This window comes from Triturus cristatus, chromosome 4_1 (genome assembly GCF_964204655.1).
Source record: "Triturus cristatus chromosome 4_1, aTriCri1.1, whole genome shotgun sequence".
In the NCBI taxonomy this organism is placed as follows: Eukaryota; Metazoa; Chordata; class Amphibia; order Caudata; family Salamandridae; genus Triturus; species Triturus cristatus.
In genome coordinates, this window is record NC_140585.1 from 729,956,016 (window position 1) to 729,976,102 (window position 20,087).

General features: G+C 44.7%; 1 protein-coding gene across 14 annotated transcripts in view; it reads right to left on the bottom strand.

The window, feature by feature from the left end:
- Positions 1 to 20,087, bottom strand: part of C4_1H12orf75 (chromosome 4_1 C12orf75 homolog) — a 358,071-nt gene that overhangs the window by 251,415 nt on the left and 86,569 nt on the right. For 2 of the 14 annotated variants that reach the window (XM_085653209.1, XM_085653206.1), the window contains exon 3: positions 7,193 to 7,226. The exons of the other annotated variants lie outside the window; for them this stretch is intronic. In XM_085653209.1, coding sequence (XP_085509335.1) covers positions 7,193 to 7,226 — 34 coding nt within the window. The remainder of the gene's footprint in view (positions 1 to 7,192; positions 7,227 to 20,087) is intronic. 14 annotated transcript variants of the gene reach the window in all.

Genomic DNA, 20,087 nt, shown 5'->3' on the forward strand with positions numbered 1-20,087 from the left:
ATTTATCTGACCACTCCTTAAATTGTATAAATTTAAAAAAAAAAAAGAGAAAAGATAAGAGAGCATCACAATTCTTAATATTTATAACCTAAAAAAAAAAAAAAGACTTAAAATAACATATATTTCAATATGTCCGACATTGAATCAGTTGAGGCCAGTGCGCCAATACCCAACATGGATAATGAGGCATTTAAAAATCTTATACATAAAGAAATGAGATCCTGTATGTTGGAGACTTTATCCAAGGTCGTGACTTCTAAAAGATCACTTCCCTCTGACCAAGATGACTATCGAAAACCAACATACCACATGTAACGAAGATCTCAACGAAATCAGGGGGAAAAGACATAAAAAAAACTAAGACTATCATCTATACAATCCCCAAGAGCACGGGAGGTCCTAGCACCTCAAGTTTCACGGGAGGTCACCGCACCTCAAACAATACGGGTGTCCTTAGCGGCATGACTTTTAATGGTGTCCTCAGCGGCACAAACTATCAGGGTGCTCATGATATTAATTTTCAATTCGAAGACGATATCTTTGATGACAATGCCTCTGACGTACCAGATGAATACGTCCTAGATCTGGATGAAGACGATCATGAATTCGATTCTCATCCTTGCGAAAGTGAGCTTCCCTCTTCTTCTTCTAATGATAATATCATAGACCCTCTAGGTGGAGAAATGTTCTCACCATTGAATATAAAACACCCTAGGAGCTCGGAGTGGTTTCCCCATGAACATGTCAGCAAATGTATTAAAAAATGGTTAAGGTACCCCCTTGAGAGATACCAGAAATCTTCTAAGAGCCGAATGCTCAAGACCTTCCATAGATGAAAAAGTATGCCAAACCCCAAACCTTGACCCTGAACTTATTAAATATCTCTTTAAACTCGGAAGAGACCCGAGAAAAGGTATGGAGAGGTCACTAAAAACTTGCCAAGACCGTGTCATTGATATCCTAGGCCCACTAGCCAGGATCATTGATACAGCAGAACATAGCCATATAAATGGAACACCCCTCAATACCAAAGTAATTAGAGGTCTGAGTCAGAGAGCCTTGATTCTTTTGGGCAATGCCAACGCTAGCCTCAATTCGGAAAGGAGAAGAGTAGTTCTTACAAAAATCTCTCCTAAATTGAGCGATCTGGCTATCAAAGAGCCCTCTACCAATCCTAAAGGACTCCTTTTTGGTGAAGATCTTATCAAGACACTTGGCAAATACGTATCTACCTTTACGGCCCTGGACAAAGCACATCAAAACATGAAGAAGGTCTTCAACACCAACAATCTTTTTGGCAGGGCCGGAAGAAGGGGCCTTTCTTCCGGCCGCTTCAATCGCAGGCTCTACTCCAGATACAGAGGTTACGGCGGAAGAGGCTCACAACCCTCTAGTACCCCTGAATTCTACCCACAAAGAGGAAGAGGATTTCGCTCTCGAAACTTCAGATCACGTGGAGCACCTAACACCAACTTTGCCCAAAGTGAGTACAATCCTTCCCCCTCCCCCTCTTTCTTCTTCCCCGAAAGTAGGAGGCAGACTAAGATTCTTTTTTCAGAATTGGAAATTGATTACTCAGGACCCTTGGGTTCTCAATACAGTAAGGGGATTTATGATAGACTTCATAGAAACCCCCTATCAAACTTCTTTCCCGAGAGATATCCCTCTCACCTTAGATCAGGAAAAAATAATAGTGGGAGAGATTTCTTCAATGCTTCAGAAAGGGGCAATCATAGAGGTTCCAATAGAGAACCTAAGGTTCATAAGTACTCTCTTCCTCGTAGAGAAAAAAGACAAAGGGTGGAGACCTGTCATAAACCTAAGGGAGCTCAACAAATATCTAGTCTACAGACACTTCAAGATGGAAGGTGGAAGGTATCCATCTACTCAGAGATTTACTACTAGAAAAAGACTGGCTAGTCAAACTAGACCTAAAGGACGCCTATTTTACCATCCCTATGGCCCAAGCCCACCAACCCTTTCTCCAATTTATATGGAAAAACCACCTTTTTCAATTCCAGGCTCTTCCCTTTGGGCTTTCCTCCGCACCATGGTGTTTCACCAAAATAATGAGATCAGTAGCATCTTCTTAGAGGGAAAAAGGGATCCGTATGATCATTTATCTAGACGACATCCTTATTCTTTCACAAGACCACTCTCAGATAATCCAAGACCTGGAAACTGCAATAAACTTGTTGGAGAGTCTAGGCTTTATCATAAACAAAGAGAAATCCACACTATCCCCTTCCAGGACCATGGAATTTTTAGGATTCACAGTAGACACCACGAAATGTCTTCTCCTCCTTCCCCCAAAGAAAATAACGAAAATCAGAGAGGAGATAAGGCACGTGTTGAAATTGGAGAACTTATCCTTGAGGGAACTAGCCAGACTACTAGGCCTACTTTCTTCCTCCATCCAAGCTATCTTTCCTGGCCCCCTAAATTATCGTGCTTTTCAGAGAATAAAAGCAAGAGCCCTTCGCTCAGGCCTATGGTACGGGGATCGCATTTCCCTGGATCCCGAAGCAAGAATAGAATTGACTTGGTGGTTAGAGAACCTGGATGCTTGGAACGGAAAAGCAATTTTTGGTTCAGCACCAGAATTCGTTTTAGAATCCGATGCAAGCCTTCATGGTTGGGGAGCCTGCCTCTTAGATCAGAACACAGGGGGTGTTTGGTCTCAGGAAGAATCCGAACACCACATAAACTTCTTAGAACTGACCGCCGGCCTATATGCTCTAATGAGCTTCAAGCACTCCCTTCAAGGGAGATGTGTCATTTTGAAAATGGACAATATGTCCGCAGTTGCATATATAAATCGCCTAGGTGGAACCAGATCTGTAGACCTGTCCAATCTAGCCAGAAAACTCTGGATGTTCTGTCTGGAACACAAGATTTCCCTGAAAGCCGAATACCTTCCAGGGAAATCAAATATTTCGGCGGACTGGAATTCAAGGTTCCTTTTGGACCACAGCGACTGGAAACTCAACGTCTCTGTCTTCAATTCTCTCAACAAATTTTGGGGGCCAATGAAAATAGATCTTTTTGCCAGCAGATTAACTTGCCAACTAGAAGACTATTACAGCTGGATGCCAGACCCGGGTGCTCTAGCAGTAAACGCTTTCCTTCAGTGCTGGTCAGGGAAGAAAGCTTATGCCTTTCCCCCATTCGCAATGATTCTGAGAGTTCTTCAGAAAGTGAGACATCAACGTTGATCAATTGTCCTAGTCACTCCGGGCCATCTCAGGCTTGGTTTCCAACCACCCTGGAACTAGCCTGCGATCTCCCCTTCTTGATTCCATCCCTAGTAGATCTTCTTACAGACGTAGACGGGAGAATTCACCCTCTTGTTCATTCAGGGAATTTGAACCTTCTTGCCTGGAGAGTGTCAGGAGATCCAATGATCTCGCAGGCCTTTCGTCAACAGCTTCAACTCTCCTCAGAGAATCTTGGGCACCAGGCACACACTACCGATATAATAACATCTGGAAATTTTGGGTACGTTGGTGCTTGGAAAGGAATCTGGATTCCGTGGAAGCACCTATCGTTGACAGTTAATTTCCTTGTGGAACAATTCGAACGTGGTCTTAGCTATAGATCGATCAATTGCTATAGATCTGCTATCTCTGCAGGACATTCTCTCATCAATGGCAAAACTATTGGCAAAAACCCAATTATTTGCAGGGTGCTTAAAAGTATTAGACTCGGGAGACCTCCTAAACCTAGATATCAGTCTCTATGGGACGTTAATTTGATCCTCGATCTCTTTTCTAACTGGCCTGATAACTCTTTTGAATAGAAAAAATCTATCTATCAAGCTGGCCACCTTACTCTGTCTCATTTCTTGTCATAGAGTTTCAGACGTTAAAGCACTTGAAATCTCCAATAGATCCTACAACATGTTTGGAGTCAAATTCGATTTATTTAGAAGAACCAAAACTATGTCTGATTCTATTTTCTATCCTCGCTTTGACCTTTGCAAAAAACTTTGTGTTGTGGAGTGCATGAAAAAATACGACACTAGAATGAACCCTCTACGTTCCCCTGATGTAAATCAGCTACTTATCTCCTTTGTTAAACCTCACAAAGCTATTACTTCTGCCTCCATTTCTAGGTGGGTTAAAATTGCTATGAACTTGGCTGGTGTTGATTTAAATATCTTTAAAGCTCATTCTATCAGAGGTGCTATGGCCAGTAAGTCCTTCTGGTCTGGAGGTAAGTTGGATGACATCCTTAAAGCTGCCGACTGGTCTAATGCTACTACCTTTGCTATGCATTATTGTAAACCAGTTTCGCATAGGTCTGATGTGGTCTTACAAAGCTACCAACATGCATAATGTAGCCTCCGGTCTTGTAATGAAATTGCGATTCTCCTATTTACATGACTAGAGAATCTGGATTTCATTAAAGACACGGAGGCTAACATTATCCCTCCCTCCCTTTCCCTTTATTGTCTATATCTTAAGACATTTAACTTACAGTACTAATGTTTACTGTTTGCTCTTATATATTTTAACGTATTTTACTTTTTGACTCTCTCATGATGAAATTGTTATACCTTGTCTAACTTCTTTTCTTGCCTCCTCAATTTAGCATTTATTACTCTGGAGTTACTTGTACTTCTCTTTCTTTTTCAGATAATCAATCATAATCTTTGCCTCAGAAGATTTCAACTCTGGCTCTCCCATCGTTCTTCTTTTATTCGTTTGTTGATAATCCCATGGAACTCTATGCTGTTTTTTGGACTGTGACTCTTCGCATCTTATCCTGCTCTACATTGCATTTAAAAGAGGCTGATTGTTATGGTCTCATGCCTTTTACCTTATGTTAACGTTCTATTCTGGAACTTGTTCTTTATGATGTATGCGGCTGCTTGGTGACGCATTAAAAGTAATATGCATAAAGTTAGCCTCCGTGTCTTTAATGAAATCCAGATTCTCTAGTCATGTAAATAGGAGAACCGCAATTTACAGGCCCTGGGCACACATGTTGCACTGTACTAGGGTCTGACAAGTAAATCAAATCAGCCAATCATGGAATCACTAATCCATTACATCAATTTTTACAAAAAGGGAACACTCGCACTTTGGCACTGAACAAAGTGGCAAAGTGCCCAAAGCATCTACACCAACAAAAACAGATGAGGCAACAGCAAAAAAAAAAAATGGAAGGGAGACCCACACCAATGGTGCCAAGTCTAATAACTGGTTAAAAAAAACCAACACATTTTTAATACGATTCAAACCTCTTAAATGCGTTGTCCCTATACAGCTCTTAAAAATCTCAACACTCTTTGTAACAAATAGCAACGTTCAAGTGTACACTGTTAATCGTACTTCTACAACATGCCTGGGAAATAAATATAACCAGTTACCTTCACCGCAAATGGGACTCTAGACACATGAATGGATCAAAGCTGCCTGTTTCAGGATTATAGGATAAAAATCATTACTATGACCACCATTACCAAGACACCTTTACTTTGATCACCCATCTCGTTGACTTCCGATGAATACCACTAAAGTGACCACAATTACTTCTGCCCCCTTTAGCAGACAGTAAATGACCATTGCTTTAACATCCAACATCCATCTAATGACTAACCCGAATGATAAAAAAAACACAATAGAAGGCCACTGGGTCTAATGCAAACGTCAAATGTGGGAGTATCCCTTGCTTAGCATGATTACCATCACCCACACGAAGGTGGCATGCTTCATCATAGGGGGGGGGGGGGATCTCCTCGCCCTATGAACCTAGTCGTAGTGCGGGCTGCAACCCCCTCTCTGAGAGGGAGGAGCTCAGGTATGTTTGAAAGAGATAATGAGGTATACTAAACCTCTAGATGAGCTGGGAATTGGGAGGAGTTAAGTGAATAAGGGAAGTGTTGTTAAAACTAGCTCTAAGTTATGCTACACAACTTTAATATTGCATACATAGGCTAGGATTAAAAAGAAAATAATCTTCGACTGAGGGATATTCAATTTGTCAAAAATAGTGGAGAGGTTGACCTGTTTCAGCCTAGTGCTCCCCGAAGGGATGCTGCGGCTTCCATCAGGACCACAAGAACGTGAAAAAAAAAAATATATATATATATATATAACGTGCCAATAACCACATATTACCTACTGGCGGTCGATATGAGTTAAAATAAAATATAAAAAAAAAAAATAAAAAAAAAAATTATCCACACTCTCTCCACCCCGTGTGCAAATGGTGCCCGAAGGGCACCATTGGTGCATGGCTTATAAAATGTACGAAAAATTAAAATATTACCTTTCAAAACGAAGTGCATCATATGTCCTCCATGTGCGCACGGTGCGCGAAGCGCATCGTGCGTACATGGCCCATCTAGCGTAACGTGGGCACGCGGTGCGCGTAGCGCACCGCGTGCCCACCGTGCGTGCACGGCACTAACTGCGTAAAGTGGGCGCGCGGTGCCCGAAGCGCACCGCGTGCTCACTGTGCGCGCACGGTGCGCGCACGGAACGAACTGCGTTAAGTGGGTGCGCACGCCATGAATGGCGTAAAGTAACTTAGCATTTAAAAAACCGTACAAATTCACTGAAAAAACCATAGGTTTCACACACGTTATAGTTAGCGGAAATTTTACTGATAAAAAACCAATGAAATTCCCCCGTTATAGTTAGTGCAGGCAACTATAACTCACGCGACCGCAATCTTCTGCTGATGACATATGTCTCTTTATGAAAAAAAAATATTTGTAATATATGTATAGCTAAAAATGTATGGAAGAAGACATGGGCAAATAAGTGTCTAAATACAGTATTAGCATCAGCAGAGGATTGCGGTCGCGTGAGTTATAGTTGCCTGCACTAACTATAACGGGGGAATTTCATTGGTTTTTTCATCAGTAAAATTTCCGCTAACTATAACATGTGTGAAACCTATGGTTTTTTCAGTGAATCACTTATAAAGCTGTGGTATACTCAATATAGAAAACCAGTAGGTCGAGTGAATTGTCACCAAAATGTAGAATGTACTTTGGAAGTACAGGTCTGCAAAACTCCCTAGAAAGAGAAACAAAAATAAATGCACTTAAGCAACAGTACAACATACAGCCTTTAATATACATGTTTATAGTTGCAGTATATATAGTAATCTGGTTTACCGTAAACATGACAAAATGCACCTACCCTACTTGTCGGGTGAGTGCAAGAATACCTGTTACCTCTGTAGCATAAACTCAAGGCCGCATTCAGTCCCTAGAGAGACATAAAGGTGGTGATGTAACTGTAGTTATAAAATGTAGTTCCAAAAAACACAGTGTATACAGTGGATTCAACATGTGTTAAACACACAAAGGGTCATAAGATTATAATCAGAAAGCAAAATTAGATGAGGTCAATCACAACTTGGAGATAGCAGACCAGAATTGGAATCCCTGCCATTTGTGACGCGCAACGACTCGGGCTGCGGAGTCAAAGTTACTCTGACTATGGCGATTGTAAGGTGTATGTTACATCTGCTGTGCTGGGGCAATAAAACATAGCCACAATCTGTGGTTAGTGAGGTCAAAGACCTCTGTAATGTGTACTCGCTGCAGTAGTATGTTGTTGCTGAGGCATGTTAAATTGTTGAGGTTAATGTCACGGGTGTTCCTTTTCCATTGTTTGGGTTTCTCAAGTTGGGGTTTGTGTGTCTTAGTTGGTTTGGTTATAAGGAAGGTGATGTAGTGGTGATCTGTACAGTCAGAGGCAATGATCGATTCTAGTTTGGTGGAATTTGGTCTAGCAAGGACGAGATACAGTGTAGCACCCAAGTTGTGTGTCAGGCTGTCACAGATTTGCACCAGGTTGAGGTCAGTGAGGAAGGTTTTTAGGCTATTGACTGAGGGGTCGTTGCGATCGTTCCAGTGAAGGTTGAAGTCTCAGAGGAAGATGTAAGCGCAGTGTTGTTCAGTGTTGGAGCAGATGATTTCCATGATTTGTTCGAGAAAGGAGTGGATGTTGCCTGAGGGTGGTAGTTCAGGTGTAATTTACACAGTGGACTGTTGTTGCCTACAATGTTTATGCTTAGGTATTTGCAGGTGGGGTGGTCGGTGGTTTGTGACTGGTTTACCTTGAGGTTATTGCGATGTATACAGGCTATGCCACCCCCTGATCTTTTTGGTCTGTCTGCCCTTATGATGCCAAAGCCTGGAGGGATTAGAATGTTAAGGATTGGTGCAGAATCTGTCTTTAGCCATGTTTCGGTTAGAAGGATTAGGTCAAGATCATTCGCAAGAATGAGGTCTGCTATGTCAGCTGCGTGTTTTACCGTCAACCTGCAATTTAGGAGCATGCACTTCAGGTGAGGATTGGCGTTCGTTGAAGTTCTCTGTGAGAGGTACTATTTTGAGGTTGACTTTTTTTTTTTACCTCTCTAGAGTTTGGTTTTTGTTCTCTTTGTGGGTTCTATGCAATTGTTAAGATGGGGTTCAGATTATGTGGAAAGTCATGATGTTTTGTCCTGTATGTGAGAAGGGCCTGGATGTCCTTTTCAGAGAGGGGAACATTGGTCCTGGTTGGTCCTGAGGAGGAGTTGTGGTAGGGTGTGGATTGCAGTTTTGTGACCAGGGGTGGGTGAAAAAGGGTGGACCTGTTGAGTGTTTCTTGGGAGATGGGAGTGGTGTGTGTTAAGGTGTAGTGGTCTATTATTCTCCTGTTACTTTGATGGTCCTCTGTTGTATGCGATCTCAGATGTGATGTTTGTTAGATTCAGTAGGTCAGTTTTGAGTCGCTGTCGAGCCTGTGTGATTTCTCCAAGTCAAGATTTAATCTCAGCATGGTGGTTGGGGGATGGGCTTTGGGGCGCGAAGTACTGAGATGTCTGTTTGTCTGAGTTTCTTTGTTGTGTACATTTTGTGGAGGGGGAGGGGTGAGTGTGTTGGTGCACTTTTTGCGTTGTAATTAGGGCATGGATGCTGGGAGGTGGTGGTGGACACATTTGTCAATGTGTTCCTTCTCGACGTGGTGATCGAGCAAGGAGTGGTGTGGTGAGCTGGGGTTGCCTCAGCACAGTACGGAGGGGTGGTTGGGTTGGTCAAGTGTGGTATGTTTGGTGAGGTTGTGCGAGAAGGTGAAAGGAGCGGACTATCTATGCTGGTAGGGTTGTGAGGAGAGGGGTCTGTTTTATTATTATTATCATTATTATTATTATTTACCTTCTGTTTGACGATAGAGAAGAAGTGATTGAAAAGGTAGAGATGGTGATCAGATGAATGTATGAGTAAAATCCCCTGGTTGAAAATGGATAAGAGTTTTGCATTGAGGACGGGGGAGGGGGCTATGCAGATTGTAAGGCTGTATGCCGTTTTTCTGGCTGCGACAATAGATATCGTTAAATAGAGCGTTTGTCTCCATTGGGCTCTTTTTTGTGTGTAAAATATGAGATCACTAGTTATGGTTCCTTTAGATGTGCAGAAGTATTGATATTGGATATGAGTGTTTCTGGATGTGATTTGAGAAGACAAGGTTTTGGCAGCCTTTTTAGTTAGATTAGGTGGGTATTTCATTATGTATGCGTTGTGGCATTCTGGTACTAAGGAGATGTCCAGTGAGGTAGGTGATTCGGGGTCCGTGCCTGAAGTGAGTGAATAGTGATCCTCCGAGGGTTATATCGGTCGTATATTAGGAGGGCTATGAGTGAGTATAGTGATAGCTGTATGACTTATGTAGTTGGGTGTTTGGGGGAATGATAACATTACCATAATTCTGTATGGCAGGTGGGTGTTCGGGGAGTCAGAGAAGGCAGCAGTGATAGTACGTCCCAAGCTATAGTCTGTAATTCTGGTGCGAGTCCTCCGTTGTTAGGGGGGGGTAAGCTTGCGGGTGGTATCAGCCAGTGTCGTTCCACGATGGTTGATACTTTAGACTAGGATGTGTTTGCGGTTTGTGGCGAGCCTGTGTTCCTTCCTTGATAGGGTGAGGGTTTCAATATTGAATGAGGAGGGGGGGGGGGGAACCTCCATGACAGCAATATCTTTGAATGATTGGGGGCCGGTCAGTTAGAAAGCGAGAATCTTAACGTTGTTGTTTTCAGCCTCCATTTTAGAGTCCGGCAATGTCAGAGGCACTGCTAGGGCTCATGCAGGGTTTTTGAGTTATATAATGGGGATACAGCCCCTGCAAGTCTTTAAATTTCCTCTGGTCCTTCTTTGTGTGATACAACCCTAATGATAACCTTACATCATAATTCATGATTGGAACCATAATTACAGTTGTAAAACCTACACTAAACCCAAGGCTAACCCTAATCTTAACAATAAATGTCACTCTGTAAAACTTACATTAACCGCAATGCTAACCCTAAACATCACTGCAATTATATCGATATAAATTGCATTAAAAGAGAATCCAAAGTCAATATTTACCGTTTTAGGACTGAAGTACTTTTTCTGCAAGTAAATCAATGCAGTAAATGTAATTATAATAAAGTTATTTAAATGAAAGAATGAACCCAATCCACTTTCTCAGGGCTGTTGGCATCAGGGACTTGGCACTAAAAATGCTAAAGTGATTTCTTCCTGGAAAAAGAAAAATGGTGGCTTGGACCCTTTTGTTTCCAAACCGTTCTGTCTGCCATGTGGCATTCCGCAGGGAGCTGCTCTCAGTCCCACCTTATTTAACATTTATTTTAAACCACCAGCAGCATTGATAAGATCATTCACTTTGGATCTTACCTCCTATACAAATGATACCCACATTGTTGTAGCTATGTCCTCCCCACAACTATGGGGTGGAAACTTCCATGACTGTATGAAAACAACTGGATGGATCAAAATTGCTTTCAACTCAACTCGGGGACAACAAAGGTCATCTTGTTTGGAATGAACCTCTCCCTGTGGTCCCCATCATGGTGGCCGGAGGAAATGGGCTTATCTTATCTTAAGTGCAATTTATAGAGCGCGCTGACACCAAAGGCTTCCTGGCGCTTTAAGACAGAGTGAGTGAGGGAGAAAGCGTGAGTGGCGTGGTTTTAACCAAGGGGAGGGAAGAGGTGGGTTTTTAGTGATTTCCTGAAGTTCAGGAGAGAAGGGGTGGATTTGATGGAGAGAGGGAGGAGATTCCAAAGCCCGGGAGCCAGGTGGGAGAAGCGGCGACCACCGAATTTCTTGGTTTTAGCTTTGGGGGTGACTAGTAGATGACGGTGAGCTGATCGGAGGTTGCGCGTTGGACGATGAGGAGTAATTAAGGATTTGAGAAACGCGGGGCCGTAACAGTGAAGGGCTTTGAATGTGAGGCAGGCCACCTTGAAAGCTGCCCTTTGGCCTATTGGTAGCCAGTGCAGTCTGTGAAGTAAGGGTTTGGCCGATTGCCATCTGGGGGTTTTGTGAATGAGTCGGGCCGCTTGGTTCTGAACTACCTGAAGGCGGTGTAGCAGAGATTGTGGGAGACCGTAGTAAAGGGAGTTGGAGAAGTCCAGACGGGAAAGCACAAGTGAGATGACAACTTGGGTAAGTGCGGCGAGCGGAAGTAGGTGGCGAACTTTGCGAATCTTCCGAAGCTGGTACATACAAGATGAGATTACCGCACCCACTTGGGCTTTGAGGGACAGTTCGGTGTCGATAATCACTCCCAGACTCTTCACTGATTTGACCGGGACTGGGGGGGGGCGAGCTCCGAGGGCCAGAACTGCGGGCCCCAATGAGCATGGCTGAGTCCAGGAAGGAGGAGCTCGGTTTTCCCGGGGTTTAGCTTCAGTTGATTCTGGTTCATCCAATGTTGGATGTGGATCATAACTGCGTGAAATGTTTTGATGGCATGGGGAGAATTGAGCGGGAGGACAATCTGTAAATCGTTGGCGTAGTTGTAGATAATGATGTCCCATTTCTGGAGAGAGTGAATCAAGGGCCGGAGGTATAGGTTGAACGGGAGCGGTGAGAGGGAGGAGCCCTGGGGGACTCCGCAGGTCGTGGGGGTTTTAGTTGCAGTGTAGGGGCCCAGGCGGACAGCCTGTGTTCTACCAGTCAGGAAAGACTCGACCCACTCAGGAGCGGAACCCTGGATGCCTGCCTGTCCGACACGGTGGAGAAGGATGTTGTGGTCCACCGTGTCGAACGCGGCCGACAGGTCCAGGAGTACGAGGGCTTGGGGAGACCCCGCATCAAAATTGCTCCTGAGTGTGTCCAGGACTGCCAAGATGACGGCCTCAGTAGAGTGGGCATGCCTGAAGCCAGCTTGATTGGGCTCGAGGTGACAAGAGGATTCGATAAAATTTGACAGACATCGGGTGACGTGGGCCTCCATTAATTTTGAAAAGTAGGGAAGGAGGGAGATGGGGCGATAATTCGACGGTTCTGCGGGGTCGGCGCCAGGTTTCTTGAGGAGGGTCACAAGGATGGCCTCCTTGAGAGAGCTAGGGACGATGCCACTGCTGAGTGAGCCATTCAGCAGGGGTAGAATACAATCGGGTAGATTGAGGCAGATACTCCGCAAGACAGATGGCGGACAGCTGTCATTAGGAGAGCCAGATTTCACGTGCGTGGCGAGTTCCGCTAATGAGATAGGGTTCAGGGCGGAGAAGGTAGAGAGGGTAGAGGGATTGTCAGAGGAAGTGTCCGATGGGTATGGCTGGGGTAGGGGAGGTATAGAGTTTTTGATTTTTGCAATCTTTTCCACAAAAAAGAGGTTGAGGGGGTCACATGCCTCTTGAGTAGGGGTCTGGGCTGGGAGGGTTCTGTCGTCAGTAGTAAGTTCATTCATGACTTTGAACACCTCCTTTGATTTGTTGACTGCTGACGAGATCCTGTTGGAGAAGTGTTCCGTTTTGGCTAGGGTAATGGCAGTTTTGTATTCTCTGCGCGCAGTCATGTAAGACTGCCTGGCTGAGTAGGAATAATTGCGTCTCCAAATATGTTCCAGCTGGCGCGTTTTTAATTTGTGTTGCTTAAAGTCATCAGAGAACCACCTGTGGGAGTTGTGATGCCTAGTGGGGGGGGAATTTGATCAAGGGGGCAAAGAGGTCGCTGGCCGACTTCAGCCAGGATCCGATGTCGTGTTCTATTCCTTCGATGTTATCAGAGGGGATGAAGACTGGACGGGTGTCGGCCAGGGTTGTGAGGAAGCCCTGGGAGTCATATGTACTCCATTTTCGTGAGGAGCCGCCAGCCATCAGAGGAGCAGGAGTCCGGCCGACGACAGTGATGGTGGTGTCTACTAAGTAGTGGTCTGACCAGTCACAGGGGGATATAGCTGGCTGGGACAGAGCCAGATTGCAGGTCCAGATCTGATCCAGGATGTGGCCCTTCGTGTGGGTGGGTTGGGTGACCTGTTGGTTGAGGTTCAGACTACTAAGAGTCTCAAAGAGCTCTATAGCATGGGGACCGGCGTTAGTGTCATTGAACCAATAATTTAAGTCGCCGAAGAGGGCGAAACTGGAGTGCTGCGTTAATAGATTGTACAGTTGTTCGCTCAAGATGGTAGAAAAGGATGGCATAGGATGTGGAGGCCGGTATAAAAGGAGGAAGGTGAGGGCACCGGTGCCAATTTCCACGCTAATAAGTAAATTATCCACCTCAGGAAGTGGGAGGGAAAGAGAGGAGATAGAGTTCAGGCGCTTGGATATGATGGCTGCCACCCCACCTCCGGGCCGGTCACCAGGGCGATCGGCATGGAGAATGTAGTAGTCAGGGGGGAGGGCCGCCAAGATATCTGGGAGGGACTCTGACGTTAACCATGTTTCCGTGAGCAGGAGTATGTCGGGCTGTTGTCAGTCAACAGGATGAAGATATCTTCATAGTGCTTTACTAGAGAGCGGGTGTTGAAATATGACACCCTGATGGAGATAGCGTTCCTGGACGGGTTGACTGAAGGTGTGCGTCCGCATGGAGGGTGTAGAGCGGGGTGCGTAAGGCCGGCTGTGTGTATACGGCGGTTGGTGTTAGGAGACAGCGGGGGGGGCAAGATGCTGTAGCTCTTTGAGAGATTGAGACGAGTATGAGATGAGATGGCCAGCGTGGCGTGCCCTAGTGCGCGGCCTGGCGCAGACGGGCTTACCTTTGGCGCACCTTCGGCGCGCAGACGGCTCGCCCACTGCGCTCGTCCGCTGCGCGTCCGAAAGATGCACATTTATAGGTGTGGAGGGGCGGCGTCGGGGGCATGGCCTCAGAATGGGGCGTGGCCTCCGTCCTCGCTGAGATGGCTTGCTTCCTGTTCCACTGAGGAAGGCAAAAACATAGGTGTGGTTATGGAGAACAACCTGACATTTGTTCTACAGGTTAATGCAAAGACATCTTCTGATTTTTTAATCATTAGATGCTTTAAAAAGTATTTCCTTTCATTCCTTTACGTTCGCAAAAAACTGAAATTACGGCTTTAGTTTTAGTCACAGTAGATTAATGTAATGCCCTTTTTCTTAATGTGCAGCATCAACATTTAAATAGGCTACAGGTACTGTGTAATTCAGCTGCCAGAAGTTTGGCACACATCCCTAAACACAAGTCAATTGCACAGGTCATCACCAAGCTCCACTGGGTGTCAGGCAACGTGTTAAATTCAAGGCCCTATGCCTGCCTCATAAGTCTCTGTATGGAACTGGCACGGACTTTCTGCAATATTCCTTTAAATGGTACAGATTGGGGAGAAATATTTGATTTATGGGTGCTCAGAAATTGGTGGTCAACAGATTCTAGGCTTAAAAACTGGATGGGAAGAAGTTTTGTGACTTCAATGGCAAAATAATGGAATATACCCCCTCCTCACATCAGAGCCATATCAAATTTTCTTATGTTTAGGAAGGCTTTAAAAACATGACTTTTTGCCAATTAGGTAACCAATAAAGTGCTTCAGTTTTTATCACTTTGAGCTAGTGCCTTGACCCCTACAGGTATTTGTTTGCGCTCAATTAACACATGCAAGTGCTTCTTGTGGAGTCTCACTTTTGTACTCTTTCACCTGCAATTTTTAATTCTCTAAAACCTTACCCAATATTGTAAAACATCACCGGTAATTTTCTTTCTTTCCGTGTAAAGAGTTACGTGCTGCAAGGGAAAGTGATTACTTATTGTTGCCTGTACTGGCAGGAAATTTCAAACATAATCTAAGTAATATGGTGTGAAGACAGTTCCTGCATTTCTCAGCAGGGTTGGTACATGTTAAGCATTACCATTCATTGACAGATCTGCAGGAAGGCCAATGGCTTTATTGCATAGAGCAGCCCCCTTTCTTTGCTGCTTGCACATTTGTAGCAATTCATCCATCCTTACCCACTCCCAATGCAGGCTTAATTTGGAGTACAAAGTAAATGTTACCTTTCTTCCATCAAACTATTAGATAATTTATTATCCTTGTTTGACTTTTATAGATAAATATAGCAATATTTGACAGAATTTACTTAAGAAATTGAGTCATAAATTTGAGTTGAAGGTACTCTACCAAATAAATAAGTGAATATCCTGCTAGATCACAATACAGTTCTATAATAAAACTGCTCATCCCCTTGTTGCTAAAGCAGTAGGTTTTTCCACAGAGGAATTGGTTCAAGCATCACCAAACAATACTTAAGTCAAGAAAACCATCAATACATTAGTGAAATAAGGAGTAATGTCGTAAGCAAAATGACAACAAAAAAAACGAATGACCTTATTACGATGTTGGTCGGAAAGCAATCCGACCGACTCAGGTTCGGCGAGTCCGACCAAACACGATGTTTCTAAACACTGTGCGGTCGGACTTCCATTGACTTCAATGGGAGCCTGTGTGCTGACCGACAACACAAGCTCCCATTGAAAAAAGGGGTGGTTGCGGAAAACATTGCACCCTGTGGCAGGCCCCCCCTGGTGCCTGCCACACTGTGCATGGTTGTAAAGAGGGGTCGCATGGTTACCCCGCAGGCCCCAACCAGAGGCTTCTGGGTGAAGGGGGGCCTGCTACTGGCCCTCATAGTCAGTCTCCACCAGCCATTCCATGTCGGACAGACCGATTCAGAAAGGCTGTCTAAATCCGACATTGTAATACGTCGGTTGGAAACACAGTCCATAGTGATGTACGATACGGCTTCGACCCACTCTGAGTTTCCGAATGCCAGTCGGAACAGAGTCAGAACGACTAAACGGTTAACTTCTATCGTAATCAGTCAGTCGGAAATGTTTCCAAGTCAGCCAGAAACCTGGGTCCCACCATGGGTTAGGAAAATCTGAATGCTGTTCAGAGCCTTTCTGACGGACATCGTAACCGGCCCCTAAAACTGGATCCAGTGAACCAGAGATAAGAATTTCGAAAGATTTAAGAAAAAAAAGTGCTAAGGAACAGCAGAGCACAAAGGTAAGGGTGGGCGTAGTTCGCGAAGTAGCACTTCGCGAAGCTACGCAAAGTGAAGTTCGCACTACGCGAGCTACGCGTAGCACTTCGCGAACTGCGAAGTAACATGTTCGCACTGTGCAAGATGTTGTTTTCAATGATTGCACAGTGCGGACAAGCAACCGGCACTGTGCAATCATTGAAAATGGCATCTTGCACAGTGCGAGCTGTAGTTTTCTGCTGCTCGAGTAGATTTTTACTCGAGCTGCAGCTTTCTCAACGCGAACTGGTAGTTTCTCATCGCGAGCGGTCGCGAGCATACGCGACCCCTCGCAATGAGAAACCTGACCTTCTCGCGTTGGGAATCTCGCCGGGAGGTTTATTTTCCATGCTCGCGATCGCGAACAAGGAAAAAGTCTCGCCAGGATGTCATTTTGCTTGCTCGCGGTCGCCAACTTGACGTTGAGGACCGCGAGCAAGCAAAAAATGACCGCAGCACTACGCAACACTACGCTACGCGTGTTCGCACTGTGCTACGTGCAGTTCGCGTAGCGCGAAGTAGCGCGAACTTCGCAAACTACGCGAGCGTAGCGTAGTGCTTCGCCCAGGCCTACACAAAGGTCAATGTTCATAGTATAGAGCTGCGATTAGAGGTTGACAGCAATGAGTAGGGTAAACCCTGTATATCACACCATGGCAATGTTTTACCTTGGAACGTAGAGCCGTGGAAAGGGTTAGTTCGTCATAAATGTGATGAATATCCTGACCACCTTCTTACTAAAAGTGCCATAGGATATAATGGACTTGCAACAAGGCTAACTAGATACATGTCACTTTTGTGACACAGTAACACACCCACCAACCTCTAAATCATTTGAGATGTCTGGGATGTGCTCAATAAGAAGGATGAGCTTTCAAAGGAATTCTGCAGATACTGCCCAGTAAATGTCACCAATCACTGGCCAGTGCAGTAAACAAAACAAAAAAGCACCCCTCACCCACACCTAGGAACAGAAAATATCAGAATTTAAAATCCAGCCTGGCCTGCATTTGAGGAAAACTGAGGTGTTTGCTGCTCTCCAATTGAACTCAGCAACTAGACGTGCTCTCTAATGCGCAATTGGCTGGCATCTTGCACAGCTTCAGGTACACAAAAGGCCAAGGAAATCCAATCTAGTGTAGGAGAGGCAGCTGTCTAGTTGGGAGTAGACTGCTCTGGACCCTAGGGCAGCCCTAACAAGAAAGGGAGCTATATTCTAGAAGCATACCTTGAGGACCTGTGAGCTGTAAGAGACAAGGAGTGACTTTTCCATCTTCAAGAATTGAGAATTCTAACTTTTTCTTTTTTTGCATCTGGATTGGAGGACGTGAAAAGGGTGCAGCAGCTCCCCGAGTAAGGTGTAACTAAGGTTGCCACGATTTGTTGGTTTGTCCTCCTATGACCTTTTCCAGCAAAGTTTGAGCTTATGTAGGTCCATTGAAAATAAGTGTCTGACTCTGAAATCCATATCTGCAACAGACTCCTTTGCCCAGATGAAGGAGATGGATTTCCTGAAAAATAGTTGATAGTAAAGCTCATCCTTAATCTTGGGCATATACCAGACAGCTCTATTCAGAATGGCATACATGAATCTTCCCTCTCGGACTCCAAACCCCTTCTCATAACCCACACTACAGATAAGGGGAGCCACCATCACATCCTTGTCTGGGACTTATTTCACCCCTTTCTTGGAGCAGAGAAGAAGGTCCACGAGGGTACCTTGATAAAATGCTTCTCGCACACGGGGCCCTTTATTCCATATTCATATTAAAGAACAGGGCTCTGCCTCAACCCTTTGTGAAAAAGCCTTTACCTATTTAGTTAAAACTGTTTAGTAGGGGCTCACTGTAGGCCCATCGGTTTATTTAATATCCAACATGTCCCACTTTTATGCATTAGGCCTCCAACCCTGTGAGCTACAAAGCAACTTGGGGGAGACCAACAGAATGTCTAAAAGTAAGTTTGCCTACAAGGAAGTGCACTTTACTCAGATATGTGATTGCAGGGAGAGTAAAGCTGCAGCCAGCCATGCAATAATGTACCTGCAGTCATACTTTAGGTCAAACAAGAGGTTGGTTTAAATCTACAACTGCAGCCCACATGTGTTATTAAAATTCCACTCCAGTTTTGTAATTTCTGTGTCAACTTACTAAGACCTTACTGGAGAGCTAAATCAGATGTTTGGTGGTAACCAGTTTTATCTCACGTTTTTGGGACACAGCATACAGACGGACTCTGAACAGCAGTGTCATAGTGCAAAGAGCCTACATACTAGCAAAAAGTAATACATCCCCCCCAAAAAAGAGAGATTTGAGTGTGGGATGTCAGTTGGCTGCTGATCCTTTCACGAAATGAAGACTTCGGAATAAACTAGCTTTACTTTTTCTTTCATGTGTCTACGTGTGCCTTCTGGCTTTTACAACATTGTTGGTGACTAGCAGCGACTCAGCTGCGAACTCACAAATGCAGATGCTTCCTGTTTGGCTAATGTATGGTGTGATCTCTCCATGAGGAGAAGTGACAGTGTACCGGGTGTGTCTTACCACCCTATTTTATTCAGCTGACCCTACATGACACACATTATCTTGGCTCAACCCTGGATTGGGCACCAGCATTGAAGCAATTCAACTTTCTCTGGCAGTTGAGCCAGAGGGCGCACGTCACCGGCAAGGTGCAATCTTGAATTGAGCATCGGAGTGGTGCTCAGGACTTGTGTTGTTCAAACTACTTTGCGAGGTGAAATGCCATTTTGATTTCCTTATGGATATGGTGAATACTTAGAACTCACAACAACTAATTGGTGAGGTGCAGCGGCGGTCATCAGCAGAATGCTGGGCTGTGGCTTCCTACGTGGTATATTTTACTGTAATGAACTGCCTTGCTTTGTTCATCCTATCTTGAACACACATGTCACCGTCAAGGAGCCATTTGGGATTGGGCCAAATAAGCATTGGTGTGGGGGAGTCACACTTCTCAGCTGTTCACCTCGTGATTATTTAGACTGCTCCACGATTGGAGATGGTACCATTTTGGTTTGGGGCATCTGTGACATTGGTTATTCTTATATAGGAGAGAAAAACAAGACTCAACTCATCTTTTCTCTCTCATTTTGGAGTAACTTTACAACAGCATTGATTGTGGACTAATTGTGACCACTTTATTTTAGTTACTTAGTGTACTTGTTATTGGTATGGTCATAATGTTACCCCATTTTTCTGTTCCGCCACTTTTTAGGTCTCGCCTAGGCAGCGAGCATGCTTTGCTCTAGGAGATAACCTTTACAAATTGGCGCACGCGCTAATTGAAAACAGATGGCCCGCGCGCCGCTGCTCGCTCCAGCAAGGTGGATGCTAGCACAAGCATAAGTGCTTGAAAAGAGCTGACCAATTTCTAAAGGTAATCTCCTAGAGGGGCTTACATTCCCTCCCCCCCCCCCACCCCCCCCAATAAAGTAAAATAATGGGGAGCCGCAGCCAATGGCCAATATGTCAAGGGGGCCATGGGTCAAAAATGTTTGGGAACCGCTGCTTTAAACGATAGGTTACCTAGGGCCAGTTCACAGCCTTGTGACCCCAGCTCCAGTATGTATTTATAATTCTAACCCTCGCTGTTTTTGGGCTGTCGAGATATTCTCCCTACAGGGCTAAGTTTCGGTCATTACTCTTAATCTGTGACCTATCTGGCTACTCGTAAACTCCGCTCCCCGATCGGGACCCTAGGGTGTGCTATCGACTTGCCGTTGTAATTGTTTCTTCCAGATTAAAATCACCCACAGACTTAAACCATCTCCCAAAATACAGGTACAA